Source organism: Prosopis cineraria, unplaced genomic scaffold, assembly GCF_029017545.1.
Source record: "Prosopis cineraria cultivar Desert tree isolate PC_DT_omini unplaced genomic scaffold, ASM2901754v1 PC10, whole genome shotgun sequence".
Lineage (NCBI taxonomy): Eukaryota > Viridiplantae > Streptophyta > Magnoliopsida > Fabales > Fabaceae > Prosopis > Prosopis cineraria.
Window position 1 is genome coordinate 4,497,562 of NW_026555341.1, and position 20,345 is coordinate 4,517,906.

At 36.3% G+C, this 20,345-nt stretch overlaps 2 protein-coding genes across 2 annotated transcripts; one reads left to right on the forward strand and one right to left on the reverse strand.

The window, feature by feature from the left end:
* Positions 1-752: 752 nt before the first annotated feature.
* LOC129322010 (pentatricopeptide repeat-containing protein At5g46580, chloroplastic) lies at positions 753-3,196 on the forward strand. The gene has a single exon (XM_054968040.1). It carries the CDS (start codon positions 873-875, stop codon positions 3,009-3,011), a length of 2,139 nt encoding a protein of 712 aa, XP_054824015.1. The 5' UTR covers positions 753-872; the 3' UTR covers positions 3,012-3,196.
* Positions 3,197-5,015: 1,819 nt separating this feature from the next.
* LOC129322345 (protein phosphatase 2C 29-like) lies at positions 5,016-11,078 on the reverse strand. The gene is made up of 4 exons (XM_054968656.1): positions 8,976-11,078; positions 7,425-7,538; positions 6,201-6,465; positions 5,016-5,868 (listed from the first exon to the last, which is right to left on the reverse strand). Exons 1-4 carry the CDS (start codon positions 10,809-10,811, stop codon positions 5,744-5,746), a joined length of 2,340 nt encoding a protein of 779 aa, XP_054824631.1. The 5' UTR covers positions 10,812-11,078; the 3' UTR covers positions 5,016-5,743.
* Positions 11,079-20,345: the final 9,267 nt, after the last annotated feature.

Genomic DNA, 20,345 nt, shown 5'->3' on the forward strand with positions numbered 1-20,345 from the left:
TCTAGCTGTTTCGCATCACATATGAATCAATAATCTCAAGTTGTCTTCTGCGATTCCTGTGTTTCTGAGGTTTTACTTGTGGAGGTCTGATGATCGCCTAAAACGAATGGACTGCTTTGCGGTTTCACAATGATCTGAGTGGTTTGTTTCACTCTCCGGTGTTTTTTTACAAACAGAATACTCTTCCGCAATCAAATAATATTCAGCACTTGCTGACCAGTAGATATGCAAGGCTAAACGTTATCTTGGGTTAGAAAGATTCTAAACCTCTAATGTGCAGAATTTTGCATTGTGCTCCTTTGCCCTTTTCCAATAGTTTGCAAATTCAAAAGTTCATCAGAATGCTTTGCGTCTACTTCCGGACATGTTTCTTCTTGAAGAGCATGGAAAAAATAACTCTTATCCCTCCCCATGCTTCGGGGTTCAAGCAATGTAACATTTTTACGGTAGTTGGAACTGTAACTCGCATGACTAAAATCTCCACTCCATGGGTAGATGCTGAATTTGGGTGGTGTTTCGTTTTCACTTTCAGCATCTGTGGAAATTAATTTTGTGCTCTAAACGGTGTTATGAGGCCTTCCACCGCTCGTCCAAATATGAGTATAGGCTTGGACTGATGGGGGATGGAATAACAGCCCAAGAGGCTTGTCGTCTCGTGGGGTGTCGGGTGAGGTCTGAGAACGCTTGACCCACTAACTTATCCAAGACTTGTTTATCTGTAACCCGCTCCTTCTGGTTTTCTAAGAAGAGGGGGCGAAAAACCTTTGTGGGACCTTTTATTTTTATTTATTGCTCCGAGCAGGATTGTAGATAAGGTCACAAACAACGTCTTGGAAATTGAAGTTGGAATATCTTCATTCCCAGTGCCTGCAATGGCTGCTCCTCTGTCAACAGCTTTGGATATCTATTTTAGTGGGCATAACTCAGACACCAAGCTTACAAGGTTCCGCCATACCTCTCTCCAAAACAGCCATAGAAAGCTCACTATTTGCTGTACTATTTCCAAATCCACTCCTGAAGCTCCTCCTAGTTCAGATGGACCCGACGACAAAAACCCTTCCTTGTCTGAGCAACTCCGACCCCTTGCCAACACCACGTTATCTAACTCTTCCACGCACCAACCCTATGTCTTGTCCAAGCCTAAATCCACCTGGTTCAACCCAACAAAGCCCAAGCGCTCTGTGCTTTCCCACCAGAGGCACAAACGCTCTCCTTACAATTATAATCCCCAGATCAGAGATCTCAGGCGCTTTGCTCAGAAGCTCAACGATTGTGATGCCTCGGAATCAGATTTCTTGGCTGTTGTTGAGGAAATCCCAACCCCGCTTACCAAAGAAAATGCGCTTTTAATTCTCAACGGTTTGAAGCCGTGGCAGAAAACCCTTCTGTTTTTTAATTGGGTCAAAAAGCAGAATTCGTTTCCCATGGAACCCATATTCTACAATGTCACGATGAAGTCTCTGAGGTTTGGGAGACAGTTTCAGTTGATCGAAGACCTTGCGCATGAGATGATTGAGAAAGACATTAAGATGGATAATATCACTTACTGCACCATCATAAGCTGTGCCAAAAAGTGTAATCTGTTTGACAAGGCTGTGCATTGGTTTGAAAGGATGTATAAGACTGGTTTGATGCCAGACGAGGTGACTTATTCTGCTATTTTAGATGTTTATGCCAGGCTAGGAAAGGTTGAAGAGGTCCTTAGTTTGTACGAGAGAGCCAGAGCAACAGGGTGGAAGCCTGACCCTATCACTTTCTCTGTGTTGGGAAAGATGTTCGGCGAGGCTGGTGACTACGACGGTATCAGGTACGTTTTGCAGGAGATGAAGTCGCTAAGCGTGCAGCCCAATTTGGTCGTGTACAATACGTTGTTGGAGGCAATGGGAAAAGCTGGAAAACCAGGGTTTGCACGCAGCCTGTTTGAAGAAATGATTGACTCGGGTATAGCTCCAAATGAAAAGACTTTAACGGCCGTCATCAAGATATATGGGAAGGCAAGGTGGGCTAAAGATGCTCTGGAATTGTGGGAGCGAATGAGGCAAAATGGCTGGCCCATGGATTTCATTCTCTACAATACATTGTTGAATATGTGTGCGGATGTTGGACTGGTTGAAGAAGCTGAAACGCTATTCAGTGACATGAAACGGTCCGAGCATTGCCAGCCAGATAGCTGGAGTTACACTGCAATGTTGAATATATATGGGAGTGAAGGGAATGTGGAGAAGGCAATGGAATTGTTTGAAGAAATGTCTGAATTGGGTATTCATCTTAACGTGATGGGATGCACTTGTTTGATTCAATGCTTCGGGAAAGCTATGGAGTTTGACGATTTAGTCAAAGTTTTTAAAACTTCAGTTGAGAGTGGAATCAAGCCAGATGACAGGCTATGCGGTTCCTTACTATCTGTTGTGTCTTTGTCTCAGAATAGCAACGATGAGGAAAAGGTGCTTGCTTGCTTGCAACAAGCTAACCCAAAATTGGTCGCTTTTGTAAAGTTGATGGTTGAAGAGAAAACTAGTTTTGAGACAGTGAGAGAACAGTTCAAGGGTATAATGAGTGACGCAGCTGTAGAAGTGAGAAGACCCTTCTGTAACTGCTTGATTGATATATGTCGTAATAAAGATCTGCAAGAGAGAGCACATGAGCTTCTCTACTTAGGAACCTTGTATGGATTATACCCAGGTTTGCACAACAAGACAGCAGATGAATGGTGCTTAGATGTGAGGTCACTGTCAGTGGGAGCGGCTCAGACTGCAGTGGAAGAGTGGATGGGGACACTGGCCAGACTGGTTCAGAGGGAGGAGACACTGCCTGGCTTACTCTTAGCCCAAACTGGAACGGGAATTCACAAGTTTTCCCAAGGATTGGGCATTTCGTTAGCCACTCATTTGAAGAAAATGGGTGCTCCATTTAGGCAGAGTGAGGAGAAAGCTGGTTGCTTTGTGGCAACAAGAGATGATTTAGTGTCGTGGGTGAAATCAAAGGTTCCGTCACTTGCTGTTACGACCTAGATGAGGAAACGGATTGGGCTTTCATTCACCTTCTCGCTTTGTAGCCCTAATTCCTTCGTCGTCGCATAGTACCAGAGAAGGGTTGTAATTTTCCCCTGCGTTTATTATTGCATAGTATACGCTTGCCTGGCTTTTACTGGTTGCATTCTTGTTGATGTGAAATGTGAATCGGTCATTTTTTATAATTTTATTATTAAACGAAAATGTTTTCAAGTTTCAACCCACAAAGAAAATGCTGTGGGAAACAAGAGTGAACACTGCATTTCAATCTTGGCAGTAGTAAAATTTGATGACAACTAATTTTCAACGTCTTGTTAACCATTTGAACGTCAAAGTTCTTTACTGTAAGCAACTCTCAATGTTTTCTTCCCAAAATCAAAAAATCAGTAAATGGTCGCAACAAAAAAAAAAAAAAAACAACGGCAAACACTGCTAATTTCAGCTTGAGTTCAGATTAATCCCCCCTTAAACGTTTCTCCATACAAGTATTTTGAGGAGAAGTCATTTTCAATTTCATACGTGCAATACTATATGAAATTATAAGATTACTCTAAAGTTGCATGTCTTTTACTAATTTATTATAGTGAAGTTATCAATTATTAGTAAGAAAAGAATTCTTTCTTCACTTTCCACCCTTTTAAGTTCAATTGACAATTAAGCAACAATAATTAACTTTGACAGTAAATGACAGCTTCAAAAAAGGACGTAAGATTTTAGATTAATTTTGTGAATTCATATAATTTTTGTGTATTTAAATTACTTTTTGTACAATCTAAAAAAAATATAACTTCATACCCTTATACTTTGTTTGCGTTTTACTATTGATTCTTATATTTTTTTCAGTATTTTTAGTCCCTATATATTTTTTTTAATTATTCTAGCTCCTTCTAAGGTCTTTATACTTTATTCATGAAGAGACCTAAGACAATGAAAAACAAAAGTAGAAAAACCAAAAATACTGAAAAAAAAATATAGAGACTAATAATAACACACAAGTAAATGTAGATATTTAAAGTTATATATTTTTTAAAATTCTAAGAATAATTTTCCCTAATTTTAAGAGTCAGTGTATATTATAAGAAAAAACATGACATCTATTAAAGTAAAAACATCAGAAAATTATTTAAAATAATTTGGATATATATTTAAAAAGCCGTGAGAAACACGAATAAAGAGAGTTGAGAGCAGAACAAATAATCTTATCTTGAGTCTCTAAAAAAAGGGAGGGGAAAATTAAAGAATGTTTATAGAAATTATTAAATAAGATCTTTGGATTAATATTAATAATATAACTAAACACTTAATTATTGATTAAATATATGATATTGTACAACCTATATAGCAAATAACACGTAATGAAATTAAGGTTTGTTATTTTGTATATTCCTGGTCCAATATATGTAATTTGATGCATCTAATTTTTTGAATTAATTCTTAAATATTTTTAAATTTAGAAAATAGCCCCGGGTTTTTTTGGGGGGGGGGGGGGCGATTTTTTCCTGTATCTTTAATCCTTTACATGTACTTCAACTTCTTTTCTTCAAGTAGTCGTACGTACTTTTCTTTACGTTAGTTAAATAAGATCAAAATTCAAAAATCGCAGACTTGTGTTAATATAGAAATAAAAATAAAACTAATTTCACGCTAATGACTATATCATCCTCAACTGGTTAGCCGTGCAGTCGCACAATTCTCAATCTGAATCATCAATTCGAAACAAATAAAAGGCCCTCTCGTCTCAAGCATGTTCTAGATCTCATTAGGAGCTCTAATTTGCTAAAATGTTAATTGAAGACCCAAAATAACAATTACCCCGGACCTGAAAATTCAATTACATAATAATTTAGTTTTTTTCATTCAATAAGCAGAAAACTATGAATAATTATTTTAAAAAACAAGCATTTATACCAAAAACACATTTTAAAAAATAATTTGAAGATGAAAAATTTAGCATGGATTTGTTGCATCCGCAGCCTAAAATGGCTACTTCAAGGAATCCAGAAGTTTCAGACAGAATAGCAGCATATCTTTTTATACAAAAGGAAAGGCAGGTGAAAAAAGAAAGCAAGGCTTGGTACTGTCATCCTGAGATCCCCCAGTTAAGATTTCGCTAGGACCTATCTCATCCTACAACTCGAAATGATTTGATTCACAGAGATCTCAGTAATTCGGAATCATATCGATCCGTAATGGCGGAACCCCACCCTCAATTACAGATGCTCGTTTCTGACTAGGGAATGATCAAGTTAAAATAAGTACATTTGTATCCCCACCCCACCAATGTACACCCATATTCTTTTGGCTCCAACAAAGAAAGAAAACAAAATGAATAATAGAAAGAGCCTCCGCTACGCAAAATTTCTATTATTTTTCACCTCTATAAACTGGGGAAAAAGAGAGAGGAAAAGAAGACAGCTAAAGGGGACAAAAAGAAGCAGATTCATAAAGACTTCACTGCCTTCTCCTCCTAGAGGAATCCCTAAAATTCCACCAGCAATTTCCCATCCTCGAGCCCAATCCCAAATTTTGGATGAAATTCTAACGGTAGTCTATTGCGTTTAACATCTGAGATGACTATACCTTCATGCCGCAAAGACCCCGGGAAAACACCTTAGGACCCACGAAAAATGGATCAGCTGCAAAAGTTTGGTGCCAATTGGATTTCACCTTCAGGTGAAGAAAAGAAACGTATAATCACATGTATAGAGCCACCAGCGAGTTGAAGGTTGGCCTCACAGATACTTCCCTGATGATTTCCAGATTCTACCTTCAAGTGATATCACCATGACAGTAACATCGTCATGGTATTTCCTCCTGTCTCCTTGTGGGATATCCAATAAGTCATGTAAATCCATTCCTACAACAGTTGTTTGCACCCTCATTAAATGCGAGTTGTACACGGCACAATGTTTTGGACATATCACATGTTCACAGATAGCACATGAACAGGCCAGTATGTTGAACACGTCAAAGAGGGAGCGTGAAAATAAACAAAACAATAGCCAAAAATTATACGCCATTAAAAATCTGAAAACAATGCACGAGCAAGCTGGAAAAGATTGTTATTTTGATATTTGCCTTATCAGAACGAGATATCAATCCAAAATTATTCCACTTCATAAACCAAGTCATTTCAACACCATAACATGACTGCTAAAAGAAAAATAGTATGTCAGAAGACTTATTTACCAGCTTTCTTAGCCGCACGGAGGAGAAGCTCCTCAATCAAATGTTGAGCAGGATCTCCGTCAGGAAACTTTTCCATGAAGCTCTCAACTTGAGAAACCACTTCTTGATTGCTTAGATATTGATATAACCCATCAGATGAGAGGATCAAAAACTGATCTCTTGGGCATAATCTATGATGACGTAGCGAAGGGCAGCAGGATATATATGGAGCAGTACCAATATATTCATTGCGGAACATTTCCAGTAGAGGATCATTCCACTTTGGCTGCAGCAACATGCAAACAATACTATCATGTAAGCACACGCTTGTTAAAAGTAATAAATACATGCAGCAAACGACCAGAGACAGGGAAGGGAAGCAAGAATGAAAAATCCTATTGGTGTGCATAAGCATTAGTGTAGGCAGCAGAGCCATAAGCACTTTAGAATTGAATTTATATGACTTGCGCATCTCTTCCATGGTCAGAGCTGAATCTTAGTGCACTCCACAATGACAGAATTCACTTCTTACAACCAACCACAGAGACAAAGACAATTAGAAACATAAGAACCATATACTGGATTTCTGTGTGCACCCTTAGAAATTACTAATATACTTCTTATTATACTGCTTATTACTAATTTTTTACCAAACCTAATGTCTAAACTCAAGGTCCAAGAAATGTATGAAGGAAGACTTCTCTCTGAGCAAAAAGACCTTTTAATGAAGCAACATATAGTCATTTTTGAATGTGTATCGATATCATTGCTGTATCTTAATACTGGATACCTGAACGTGTTTCAATTATATATTGGACTAGTTTCATGGCAACGTCAAGGTCTTCAATGATTTTTTATTTTACACACACTAAAATATGCGCCCACGCATCCATATCCTAGAAGTTTCTAGAAAATTGTCATATCCTCATATCCGATAACTGACATCTTGTAAACCCAGCCTCAATCTTTTTAATACGCCTTTTTTTAAAAAAAAAAATCTCAGTAATATAAACACACACACACACACACATCAGAGCAATAACACAGTAAAAATGCACAAGATTAATAAAGAATCTTCATTCACATAAAGAACTGAGAACCAAGATAAATTGTTGGATGTCATAATTATGAAACTATGGAAATCTACATATTCTCTTCTTTTTGAAGAAGGGAGAGAGGAGTTCAGAGGAGAGTTACTAAAGAGATTCAAAAAATCTATAAATCTGCAAAGTCTATTAGATGAACCTGTTTCAAAAATCCTGCCCCAAATGCTCTGGTGACCTTAAGACGACCTTTAACTCTGTCATTTACAATACAATGATTGTCATCTGGATGTTCATTCTTAATCCTGATGACTTCCTGCAAAAAAATGGACTCCACGTTTTAGAAAACTAAAATAACATGAAACGTAGCATGACTGGAGAAAGAAACAAACAACAAAATCATCAACAATTACAACTAAAAGCAGAATTTATATATCAAAAGGAAAGTTGCAGATAAGCACAAGACTAGTGATCTAATCTAAACGTCAACAGTGGTCTTATACACAATCAGAAAGATAGGCTCCAAGAAAAACAAAAATGGCACAGCTAAGAGGAATGCACAATCTGCTCAAGGAAAATTACACAGGGACATCCAGGGAAAGCATATATGAACCTACGCGAAAAGCATAAATGGGATGGGTGAGAGAAAAGGCCAACGGACAAAAACTGAATAAGGAAAAAAATAAAAGAAAACCAATAGAAAGGCAGCCAACGTATTATGTTCCAAAATATTTCCAAATGCATTATTGGACTAGTTTCATGGGCGGCCAAGCTTTATCAAATTTATGGAGAGCAAGTGCAACCTGACTGGAAGAAATATAGTGAAAAGATTGCAAGGATGCAGCTGTATATGCAATGAAATGGGACATGTGCATATCCTTATAGTTTTCAACCAAACGTGGCTGGAGTGAAGGAAGAAAATTTTCATATCAATCTAGTAAAGATTCGTGTGAATCATGCACATGTCTAAGGCTTGTGTGGGAGTAATAGGAAAAATACACAATACTACATGCTAAATCAATATCTAAAACTTATCAAAGTTATTTTGCAGTTAATATTCTTGAAAATGTAGTTAAAAATAAGAAAATTACCGACACCAAGAGATTACAATGCATGAGAAGTCCACACATGCAACCAGACAAAAGCTTTTAGTCGTTTATTTCTATAGAATACATCAATTATGCATTTTTCATGAAGACTTCAAACATCAAAAATTGGCTCAGAAAAGGAAATCACAAGGAAACTTCCACAGCTGCAACTTCTTTGTCTGGACAGGGGATCAGAAAAACAGCTAAGACAAAATAATACAAAAGACAAAAAGGGAAAATAAAACTGTTATACGATCCTTTTCCCTTGGGTAAGTGAGTAACACTCATTAGTGATTAGTGAAGTAAATTGGACAGTACATTAGGATACCAACATCAAATGTCACTTAAACGATCACATTGCTCAAGAAGCCTGAAATGTATATTGTTTTTGGAAAGTTTACTGGTTACGGAAAATATTCACAATAATAGGTCTAGCCGAGCAGGAGAAATTCTCTCAAGCTGTCAAGTTCCAGTAGTTAAGTTTGAATTGAAGTTTATGTGTTTACCAGTACAATGAACAACGAGTGCGCATATAAGAGGAATAATAGTACAGTATGTGTTAATGAAAAAAGGAAGGCGGAGGAAGAAGTAGCTGAAAAGCCAAAACATTGGAAATTAAAAGGACCTCTTCTATTATCCAAAAAATTTAAAAAAATAAAATGCACCTCTTCAATGCTTGTGCTGTGGTCAGTGGACAACTGCAATGCAATCAACCTCATGTCTTGAGCAGGACCCTCAATCCCCAACTTGTTTGCACTTTCACCAGGAGCTAAGGACTCCTCGACTATGCTCTCTGTGCTTGACCCCTTATCTCCTTTGCTCTCCAATTCCACGCTAGAATTAACCTCTTTGGGCTCAAACTGTGCAACAATGGCTCGGCTATCTCCCACATTCATCACGTACACATCTTCATCCCTCATCAAAACAACTAACAGACATGACCCCATTAAAGCAATCTCCGGGTTTGTATCAAGAATCTTATCCGTCATGTCTAAGTATGCAAGTTCGGTCAATTCAAGAGCCCGAGATAATGCTCTCAAAACCGAATCATGATCCACGGGACCCACTTTCCGCCTCCTATTACCACGGGATGGCCTTTCTTCAGCCCGATTTTCTACCTCAATCTTTTCTTTATCCTCTGTGCCCAGTTTCCAGGGAAACAGCTTGCTACCTTGACCCTCCTTTTGTTTTGATAATCCATGTTTCAACTTCGATAATAACAGCCACCGTCTGCTAACTGCTGAGCCCGCATTGCTTACGCTTAGAGCATCATCAACGGAAAATGCAAATCTATCTGACCCTGAAAGGTCAAGCCCGTCTTCAGCATCAGCTTCGGCGAGTAACTCCCATAATCTACGCCGCCTGCTTTCCGTTCCGTCTGCTTGAAACGTGACTCTCTTTGCTGATTCTCGATCAACCGGCAATTCCTCTCCACTTACAGATGCGTCTCCGTCGCTTTTTAAGTCTCTGTAGGAGATTTCAACCGATGGCTCAGACTGCTCTCTAAGTAATGCATTCTCGGCAGGCACGGTCGATGGGTTAGTTTCCCCCACTTCTTCAGCTTCCCAAAACAGACCCTGTAACTCATTGTACACAGCACGGTAAAGATGACCCATCAGAAATTCCGGCGCGTCAGGGCCATTAAAGCCGTCGTATATTCCAACAAACAACCAGCCGTGCTCTTCAGAGACAACTACATGTACCCGATCCTCTCCCGCCTTCCCAAGTGCCCACTGTACATTACTCTCACTCTTTATCTCCGATTTCTCTTCGCTTGACGGAACATCCTTTCTTCCTACGAAATTCAACACTGGCACAACCCACGGCCGCTTCTTCTCCGAAAGGTTCCCGTGGAATGCCTTTCGAAACCCTGAAATGCTCCTCTTCCGCTTCTTTTTTACATAAAAGCCACCAAGAGGCGCCGAGAAAGGGACGCCGCCTCCACCTTCGGCGGTGGCGTTGGGTTCGAGAGGTCCAGAGAGGGCGCCGCGCTCAATTGGACCAGATAGAAAGAAGCCTCCCCTATCTACCGGACCTGAGGGGTCGCCCCCCCTGGGGACAGGCTGGAGCGGGAGAGCACTGAACGACGATGTGCTCTCGAAGCCATTGACAATGTTTCCTCTCACGCCGCCACCAGCAGCACAGTCCGCAACATCATCGTGGATATGGTCCAGCTGGAGAACAGTTTTGGGAGTGGAACTGTTGGCGCTGACGGAAGCTCCGGAAATGGCCTTGAAGACCGTTTCCGGCAAATCGGGTCGGACTCTCGATACGGGTTCATGGGATGGAGAAAAGCGGAGGGAGTTAGAAGGCGAGACGAATCGATCCGAGTGAGTGGGGGAAAGAAAGCGAGCAGAAGATCTAACGTAGCAGAACGAGTGGCCTAGGGTTTCGTCCAGGGGCTCAGTGGCGGCAAAGATCACCTCCTGTTGATCCGGTTGGCTGGTGGTCCGGTTACCCGGTCTGCAGCAAGGAAGGAGGCTGGAAAGTCCGCTTCCCATCACATTTGACTAGCGCCACTGTCTTGCAAGGAAGAAAATCGCCGAAACGATTTTCCGGCTAAGTCCGAGGAGAGGCGAGAAAGGAGAGGGGCCAAAAAAAAAAATATTTTTGTGGGGGCTGAGGAGGGGAGAGCGAGAGAAAACAAATAAAGTAAGAAGAGGGAAGAAAATAGGGACTGAGCGTTTATTGTTTTTTAATATTTCTTGAGTTGAGGAGACTGACCTGCTTGGCTTTGTAGTAGACAGAGATTGAGAGAGAAGATCGGCTCCTCTCTCTCTCAACTCTACCATGTTATTTATCCGGTTTGTTTTCTTTTTTCAATTTGTTTTCATGTCGTGAGCGCTTGTTGGCTTGCCTGCAATTTCACGTTGAATTTCCTCGATGCTGGTGGCAAAGAATTCCGTTACATGGAGTTCGGACTATAGAACAATTATTGTATTAAATATTGTTTTTTAGGAATACAGAGAAAAAAATATTTTCATTTCGTTTCCAATTTTATTTCATCTCATTTTGTTTTTGTATGTCAAACATGGTTTATAAATAAAATTACCCGACTCCCAAATAAACGCACTGCGCCTGGTCCTGTTACGCCGATTTTTTTTTTCCCGGCCAACGGGTCCCGTCACGCCAATATTTTTCCTCGTTTGTCTTGACCCTTGAGGAAAATGAAAATTTAAACTATTGAACATAGATTTTAATTTTAACGTAACAAACTTCCATTTTTCCCAGAGTTTCTCGGAGGAGAAAGAACAATCTACAAATTTACAATATGAGGTTTAATTGTTTTTTGATCACTGTCTCTTCCCTCTGAAAGCGACTTTCAATTAATTTTAATACGCTTTGTTTCTGATTCAAGTGTTATATTTTAAAATAATGCAGGAGAATTAAAAATATGTTATAAGTAGTCTCTTGGCAGTTACTCAAATATACATGTGAAGGCTGTATACGTTAAAGTATGTATATTTGTGTTGACTAGGAAGAAGCTGGAAATTAAATATCTTCCACTGGTGATATTAGGTGGCATAATTAAATTAATTAATCTGTCATCATAACTTTCTCCTGTCCAGTACTGGTATATTTTTCTCTCCCTCCGCGTATAAAGTTAGTTGTAGTGTTCATGATTAATCAAAGTTGAAATTGCGGCCATCATGACTCGAATTAAACAACGTAGTTGAACCCGCTTTGCGGTTGCTAACGATGCCGCAATTGCATCCACAACACAAAGCATTGACAACAATAATTATGGCAATTACGATATTAGTCGCTATAAATAAACGTATCAGGGTCACGCTGGCTCGGTTCGAAGGTGGTTCTCTAAATCATTGTCGTCTTATGAACCCATTGACATTTTGCTGCTGCCAAAAACACACGCAGGACCTTTTATTATCAGAAGAAAAAAATGCACGACTTGAGGTTTGAACCAGCGTTATCGTCTGTCTTTGATCAGGATTTATGGCGTGGAATTTTTGGCTGCCTGGTAATAAAATAATATTTTTTTTCAATCGGTAAACAAAAGCATATTAAATATTCCGAATGCGTAATGTCAAATGAATATACAAAATCCCGAAAAGTTATTTCACCCTTAGTTGCTGGCGAAGAAAGAAGTCTTTAACTTATCGTATATTTGCCAACCGCGCATTGGTAATTTGCCGTGGTCATAGTTGACCATAATTGGCTGGGGCACGGACATAATTCTCGCTGATTTTTTCAAAATGACATATTCAAATTTGACAATTACTCTTCCGATTTTTTATAAATTATTTTTATTAATCTCATTAATATTAATATAAAAAATATAAAGAATAAAATTTTAAATATATTTTTTATAATAAATTTAAAAAGTAATGTCATGTTAATTTTGTCTCATAAAAAATAATTTTAAAATTTTTTAAATATTATTTAAGAAGTCACACTGTAATTTATAAATAAGCTAAATTAAATATTTTAAAATATAATTTATAAATAAGGTTAATAGAAGTACATTGTAATTAAAAGTAAAATACCAAAGTTCAAGGGAGATAATTGAACAGTAACATACAGTGCGTGCACTCTCAATTTGGCCCCCCCAAAGAAAAAAGTACGGTGCCCCAAAACAAGATTTTGAGTTCAACTCTTAAATTTTGTGGGTAACAGCATGCGAGTCACAAAAAAAAAAAAAAATCCCGCAACCTTCACATAATTTATAATTGATGACGGATTGACTTTTTCCCTTTAGGCTGGGGTATCTGCAATGGTTTGCAGTTTGAAAGATGTCAGTCTACCCAATGAAAAAAAAGAAGACAGGGTAAGTTAATACGCTGAAAATAATCGCAAGAAGAATAAAAAATGAATAAATTATGTGAGAAGTTGTATTTGTACATATTTTGGATTAAATTTTAAAATAATATATTTTTGTAATCGTTTTATCACCAAAAAAAAATTATAAAAAATATTTCAGATTAGAAAACATGAAAAGGGGATTGAAAAGGAAAGCGGGAAGGGAGGGAAAAGTGATGGGCCGTTAAGAAGATGGGTTGACTTGGCAAAGCCCAAAAACAGAATACATACAAAGGGTGTTGATTTAGTCCCAAAAAAAACAAGGAAAAAAAGAAAAATACTTTCCTTCCATATCCCCTTTTTAGATATGAACAGAATTTTTATAATTAAAATAACAATTTTTAAGAAATATATACATGAAATTTTTTAATTGATTTTATTAAGTGAAAGCATCATTAAATCAAAAAAATTAAAGATTAATCAAAAAATTATTTTAGTGTAATGTTTTTAATTTGAAAAATGATTATTAAGATTAATTAAATTTTTGAAATTGTGAATTATTTAAAATTGATTTATATTTAAAAATAAAGTGAGTATTTTTTGGAAAGTTGTGGCGGGGGCATTATTATTCTTTTTTTTTAATAGATGGAGCGTTATTATTGTAGTTGGTTCGAATTTTATTTTTTGTTGGAGAATATAAATGGAAATTAGTGGTGGATTGGGGGAAGAGTTAATATTGGGAGGAAGGAATTCCCGCCTTGAGAAGGAAATAGGAAATTTGGGGGTTTTTGGCGGGCTCTCTCGCTGTCTCTCGCCCTGCAAAGTCAAAGAGTTTGTTGGTTTGGGTGGACACATGGCGCTACACGACGAAGTGTTTACGAAGTCACGCGACTCTTGTAGCCTTTCTCTTTTTCCTCCTCCTTCCTCTCCCTTTCCTTTCACTGTCACGATTTTTTTTTTTTTTAGTTTCTCATCAATTTATGCTTCTTCTTCTTCTTCTTTTTTCAAAAGCATGATGCTAACTCCAGCATTTTAATTAATATTTTTGGCCAGTAAATTTTAATTCGTGTTCGAAGAAAATTTTTCCTTTTTTAAAAAATGTATTCTAGAGAGAATGTTTTTAAATTTTAGTACAAAGTATGCCAATGATTTTTGTCACTGAATTATCTTTTTGTTTTCATTAAGTTAAATATTAAATCAATAAGAATAAAATTAAGCTCTCATTAAATTTTAGAACAATGTAATAAATTATAATTTCTTCGGGCATTGTCTTAAAAATTAACCAGCATGATTTTTATAAATAAAATTGGAGTGAGTGCATCAAATAGAGATGATTTTTATAACGCATCACGAATGGAGCAACGAGAACTCTAGACGTGTGCCATCGCATTGAACGCAAGAAGGAGCATTCTGCTATAAACTGCACTAGAAGATTGAGCGGAGAATTTGGAATTTAAATATGAAACATTTGAATTGATGGATTTTTGATTTAAATTTGGGATTTAAAATATTACATTTTAAATATTATATATTTTTATTTAAGTAATTTAAAAAAATTCAAATGAAGAAATGAGATAAATTAAGATTTGAATGAAAATAACAATTTAAAAATAAAGACTCTATTTTTATTTTTTTAGTCACGAGAGATGAGAAAAAGATAAGGGAGACATGGAGATATAACAATGAAAACACAAAGAGAATAAAATATTTAAAATAATTAAAATTTTAAATAATTATAATATAGAGAAAATTTGAAATTATAAAAGAATTACAATTTAAAATAAATTTGGTCAAATTTATAAAATTTTGTGTTTTTAAATAATAAAAAAATCTAACTCAAATTAAAATGCAGATGTTCATTAATCCAATTATGCCATCAAGGAGATGCAAATTCTAGCAAGATAATGAACGAAATCTTGGGAAATAAATTGAAGGTCAAAGACGTGTGCAAAAGAAAATGGCTACCAACGGAGCAGAGTTTAGTGGAAGAACTCCTAAGCCATGAACTAAAGACAGGAAAAGAAAAGAGCTGAGAGAAAAGGGGAACTAAAATAAAAACCGACAACAATGGCAGTGACAAGTAAAAACAAAGGGGGTGGAGGGGTAGGAATAGGAGGACAGTGATCAGTCGGTCAACGACCTTTGACAGTGCTGCAGAAACGTAGCCCCACCGATTCTCATGACCTCATCTCCTGTCCCCTCTTCTCCGTCTCTCTCCGCTTAATCATCCGTTGACAGTTTTTTTATTATTGATTTAAATAATTATGATTAAAACAATAAAAGATTTAAAAATGCGTCAACTGGCCTTAAAATAGTTTAAAATCTTATTACATTTTTTATTTATGTTTTTATTATAATTTCCTACAGTTTTTTTTTTAATGCTTACTGGTAATTTTAAGGTTCGAACAACTCTACCACAGAGTGAGGCGACAGAGCTCAATTCAAATGCATTTTTTATTACATTTTTGCAATAAATAACAAAATTATTCTGTATATAAATAAATATGTGTAACATAAAAATTATATTTGTATTTTAAAAATTATATATTTTTTTAAATACACTCTCTCATCCTTATATATAGGATGATTTCTATAAGCTTCTTCTTTTATTTTTTTTTTATTTTTTTACAGGAAGGAAGCCAAAGCCCAAAATAAAAGTTTTACTATAAGTTTATTTCATATTTAAATATAAAAAGTGCTGTGATATTTTTAAATGATTGAACAATTTTGCTTTCATTGTCTTGAAAATGAGAAAAAAAACACAATAACCATGTATTTTAATTTTATGATATTAATTATAACATTATTGTAGAAAAAACTGAAAATTTATTATAATTTACATACTTTCACTTAAATAATAAGTTTTTATTAGCACGCAAAATTGGAGTAGAAACACTTTGTATACATAAATGGAAGATGAAATTATTAAATAAAGTTAAGTTGCATAAAATAGAGTAGGCTTGAGTGAGAAAATGGGGTCAAAGGAAACATGGGAAGGCACAAAACGGATCGGTCTCCCAAAAAATATATCTTCAACCGATACACGCTTGCTATAGTGTAGTGTAAGTGAGCCATACCCAATTCTAGATTTAACCTTTGGCCTAAAACCTAAATCAAATTTAAATTTAAGTAAACTCTCCCAATCCTAACTGCCTGCTCTTCCAAGCAAAGCTATCTTATATTCCTCACTCTTTTACGTTTCGGTTTTCGAGTCTCTGCTCCATTTGCTTCTCTGGCTCCTTCTACAACGTGCCTGCTCTTATTATATTACTTGTTCTCTTGTCTTCATCGTTCAAGCATTAAGATGTTCATTTAATGACATCAAACAAATTAAGCAATGGCTTAAAATAAAAGGCCATGCTTCATTCATGTCACCTGCTTTTGACATACGTGCCGTCAAGGACCGGGACTCCGAACTATCATATCATATCATTGGCCATTCATTCATCGCAATCCCCAACAATATTTCATATTCTTCCTTTCTATTTTCAAACTTCAAAACCAGGCCCAACCAACGTACCCACGTTTCAATTTTTATTCTTTTTTAGTTCTCTCTTATTTTTTCTATCACGAGTCACGACTTTTAAACAATGACGTATTACTACCACAATTATGCCTGCAAAAGCTTCTCTTCCTGACCATATATGCATGTGCATGGAAAAAAAAAATCTCCGCTCAACCAAACCGCTGAACAAGCTGAAATAAATTAACTTAGTTGACCAGTTCCACCAGTACATCTTTGAATTAGAAGATTTGGGATATTTTTGAGTAAGTTGAATTTAAAATTTGAATACGTTCGTCATCACTTAATGAAACAGAGATATTGTCGATGGAAAGTTCTCAAAGTAGAAAAATAGTGCAAAATAACAAAGGAAGGTCAAAGTTGAAAAAAAAGGTAAAGTAGTCATTTTCAAATCACCCAGAACGCCAGAATGCAGGTCTCCCTACACAATTTGAAAAACTGCTTAGCCCCGGCCTAAAAGTGAACTACATATCAGACGCATAAAGAAAATAAAGTATCTTGGCTCGAAGAAAAAACACTGTTTTTTGGATTTTGTAGTAGCTGGAAGTAATAAAGCCATTGACTGAACCAGGGACGTTTAAAATGAATGGGACGTCATTAAAGTAAGTGTCAAAGGAGACAAGTGTTGCGTTATGGATAACGAACCATGAAAGGACTTGTAAAACATAAAAAGGGGAAATACACACATATATTGACCACATGATTCTTTCACTTTGCTCCTTTTATTCAAATTCAAAAGGATAAATTTTGCGCAAGTCAAGTTCCTTTATTCTGATAGCCTACACATTGGTTCGACTACACCATCACCAGTTCACCACTGTCTCATATTAGCCTCGCTGGAATCACTTCCTCTAACTGGTCACTTAAGTCGTCAAAATCCCTCATCGGAGGTAAAATGAAGGAACCCAAACCATACAAGACCGACCGCAGTGCGCTCCATGAAGTACCATCCTGGTAAAGCCCACAGATTCTATTTAAGCCCATGTGGCTCTGGTTGTCCAGGTTGTTTTTTCCCTTTCATCAAAGCCCACGAAATGAGTATTAACTTTTTTCGTCAAGAGAATTGGCAGCGAGAGTGTCCAGCTATTGTAATGGTTGTTACTTGGTAGGTTTTTTTTTTTTTTTTGGGGGTACATGGTTACTTGGTGCAAGCGGTTTGAAAGGCTCTTTCAACCAAAACCAAGAAAAAGGGGCTAAAAAGACTCGAGCTGCATTATTACGGATCCATCTTGGGTGATGGTGCTAATGAAATCTGAGGTCCAGATTTAATAGGTTATTTTATATTTATTAAAATAAAATTTTATAAAAATTACTCCTTCCGTTCAAAAAATATAAGACATTTTTAACCGAATCTCACCCTTAATAAAATAGTTATCTACTTTTCAACTAACCCTATTTTTTTATATTTATCCTTATTAAATATCCTGCAATAAATATAAAGTCATTATTAATAGAGACACTTTTGAAAAAAATAATAATTATATTTTAAAAGGCTAAAAATATGTTATATTTTTTAATATCTAACTCTTTAAAAAATGCCTTACATTTTTTTAACAGAAGGAATATTAAAGAATTATAATGAATTTTTTTATTATCTATCAGATCTAGGTTTAACTTGAAAATTTTAATTTAATATTAAAATTTTTATATATTAACTGCCCAATATACCCTACACTGTTAGATTAAAAATTTTAAACTTGCAATTTTTTTAAAAAAATATTTTATATTTTCATTAAACCTGAATTGTGTAGAACACATATGAGTAGTGAAAATATAAAATTATAAAAAATTTAATATTAAATTGATATATACAGAGACATCTGATTAGTTAATATATAAAAATTAAAAAAATAATATTAAATTGAACTCTTCAAATTAAATAGAAATCTAATTGATAAAAAAATTTATATAATTTTTATTTTAATAAATATAAAATAATTTATTAAATCTGAACTATTCAGATGTTCATTATCTCGATGAGCACCTGAGCACCTAAGATTATTATCCACATGCGCGAGTTCAAATCTATTCGGATCATGTCTAAAGTGTCGGTTAGTTAGGAGGTGAATGATGACTGAGTTTGCTTCCTCTACATTTGTTTTTGGTGTATTGTACGGTTCCTGTTTCTGTGAATTCTTGTTTTGAATGAATTCCAGATTTTGATTCCAAAAAAAAAAAAAAGGTCTCGGTTTGTGATCCTTTCTTTTCTAGAAAATTCCAAAACACTCGGGGGCCAGGTGAGTTGAACTGTATTAAGCGGCACTTTTGCTCCACATATAAAAAAAGGTTTCTTGTAATTCGTCCCAACACAGCATCACCTTTTTGGAGGGATAAATGAAGGCGTGACCAGTGAACATAGTCTGCATTCTAATATATCAGAAACATTGTAGTGGCGCTTATAACTGGGGTTCTTCCGCTGCTAGTACTCTCAAGATCTTGTGTTCTCCAGATACATCCCCACCGGTATTGTACACAATGACACGTATCTACTTAAATTCACACCTTGTTAGTTCTCTATTCACATGAGTTAATGCCACTTGCTCCATCCGTTTATCTTCATTCGTTCGCTTGAAGTTCGAATCATGTGTCGTCGTCACATTCCTGATTAGCGTAAGGAATCTGAAAATATAATGCAGGACCATCTAGGGGAAGCAGTGTTCATGGATCTGCCAGAAAAAGAGAAACCGAAACACTTGCACGACCTTAATTCCACTTAACATGCCCGGTTGGGAGAATTAGTTCTTAGACATGATTAAAACCCTGTCCCAGGTCATGGAGCACTGATGATGTCGTGGCTTGTTGAAGGGGAATGCATAATATCACTAAACAAATCAATTAACTTGCTTCAAGGTCATCAACTCAAGCCCGTCTGAAGATGGCTGGATGATCAGAGTCAGTAGAGCCGAGCAATCCATCCGAATTAGATTCTTGTGTGGTCCAAAAGAGTGCATCAAAGACGCTGCTTGTTAAGTTATCAGGTTCAAATTATGCCTCCAGTAAACCAAACCACTAGGACTCTTCGAGTATTTGTCAGAAATGCCACGTATTGTTTTCCATAAACACCTCTCCAAGCAACTGTTTGTTGACCAAAGAGGCCAAGCTATTTACTTAGCGCCCCCCCCCCTTCCCTTTATAAAATACATATTTGATTATGGATGAGAGTCCAGAAAATTTAATTAGCAGGGGCAAATTTTAACCAAATATAAATATTAAAACTTTATAAAAATATAATTATAAATATTTGTTAAATTAATATATAACCAATATTTTTCAAATTTTAACCTGTGACGGACTGGCATATTTTTATAACCAATACAATATAAAACTATATTTTTAAATATAGGTTTCATGTTTTTTTAAAAAATAAATGGGTTCAAACGTGTATTTATTTATTGACTTGGGGACAAAATGAAATTTCTTAGAGGGGGCATTAAGGGAGTTACATGTGTTGTGCTTTATATAAAATGGACCTACATGTAATATTTACTTTTTGTTAGTGGTTAGTGTGGACACTTGCCCCCACTATCATAAACGTAGGTCAGTCGTTCCGTGGGACGAGGATGAGGTACTGTTTATTGGGTTGACTCAGTCTTGGTTGGGGTTAAAAACGTAGAACAGTGGAACTAAATATTCTGACCCGGTGTCCCCGGTTGGGTGGAAACCGGAAAGAGAAAGTCAGGTGAGTCAAGAAATTAAGAGGTGGGTTTCAATGTTTCATTCATAGTTTCTTCGAAATTATATTTATTTGACTGTA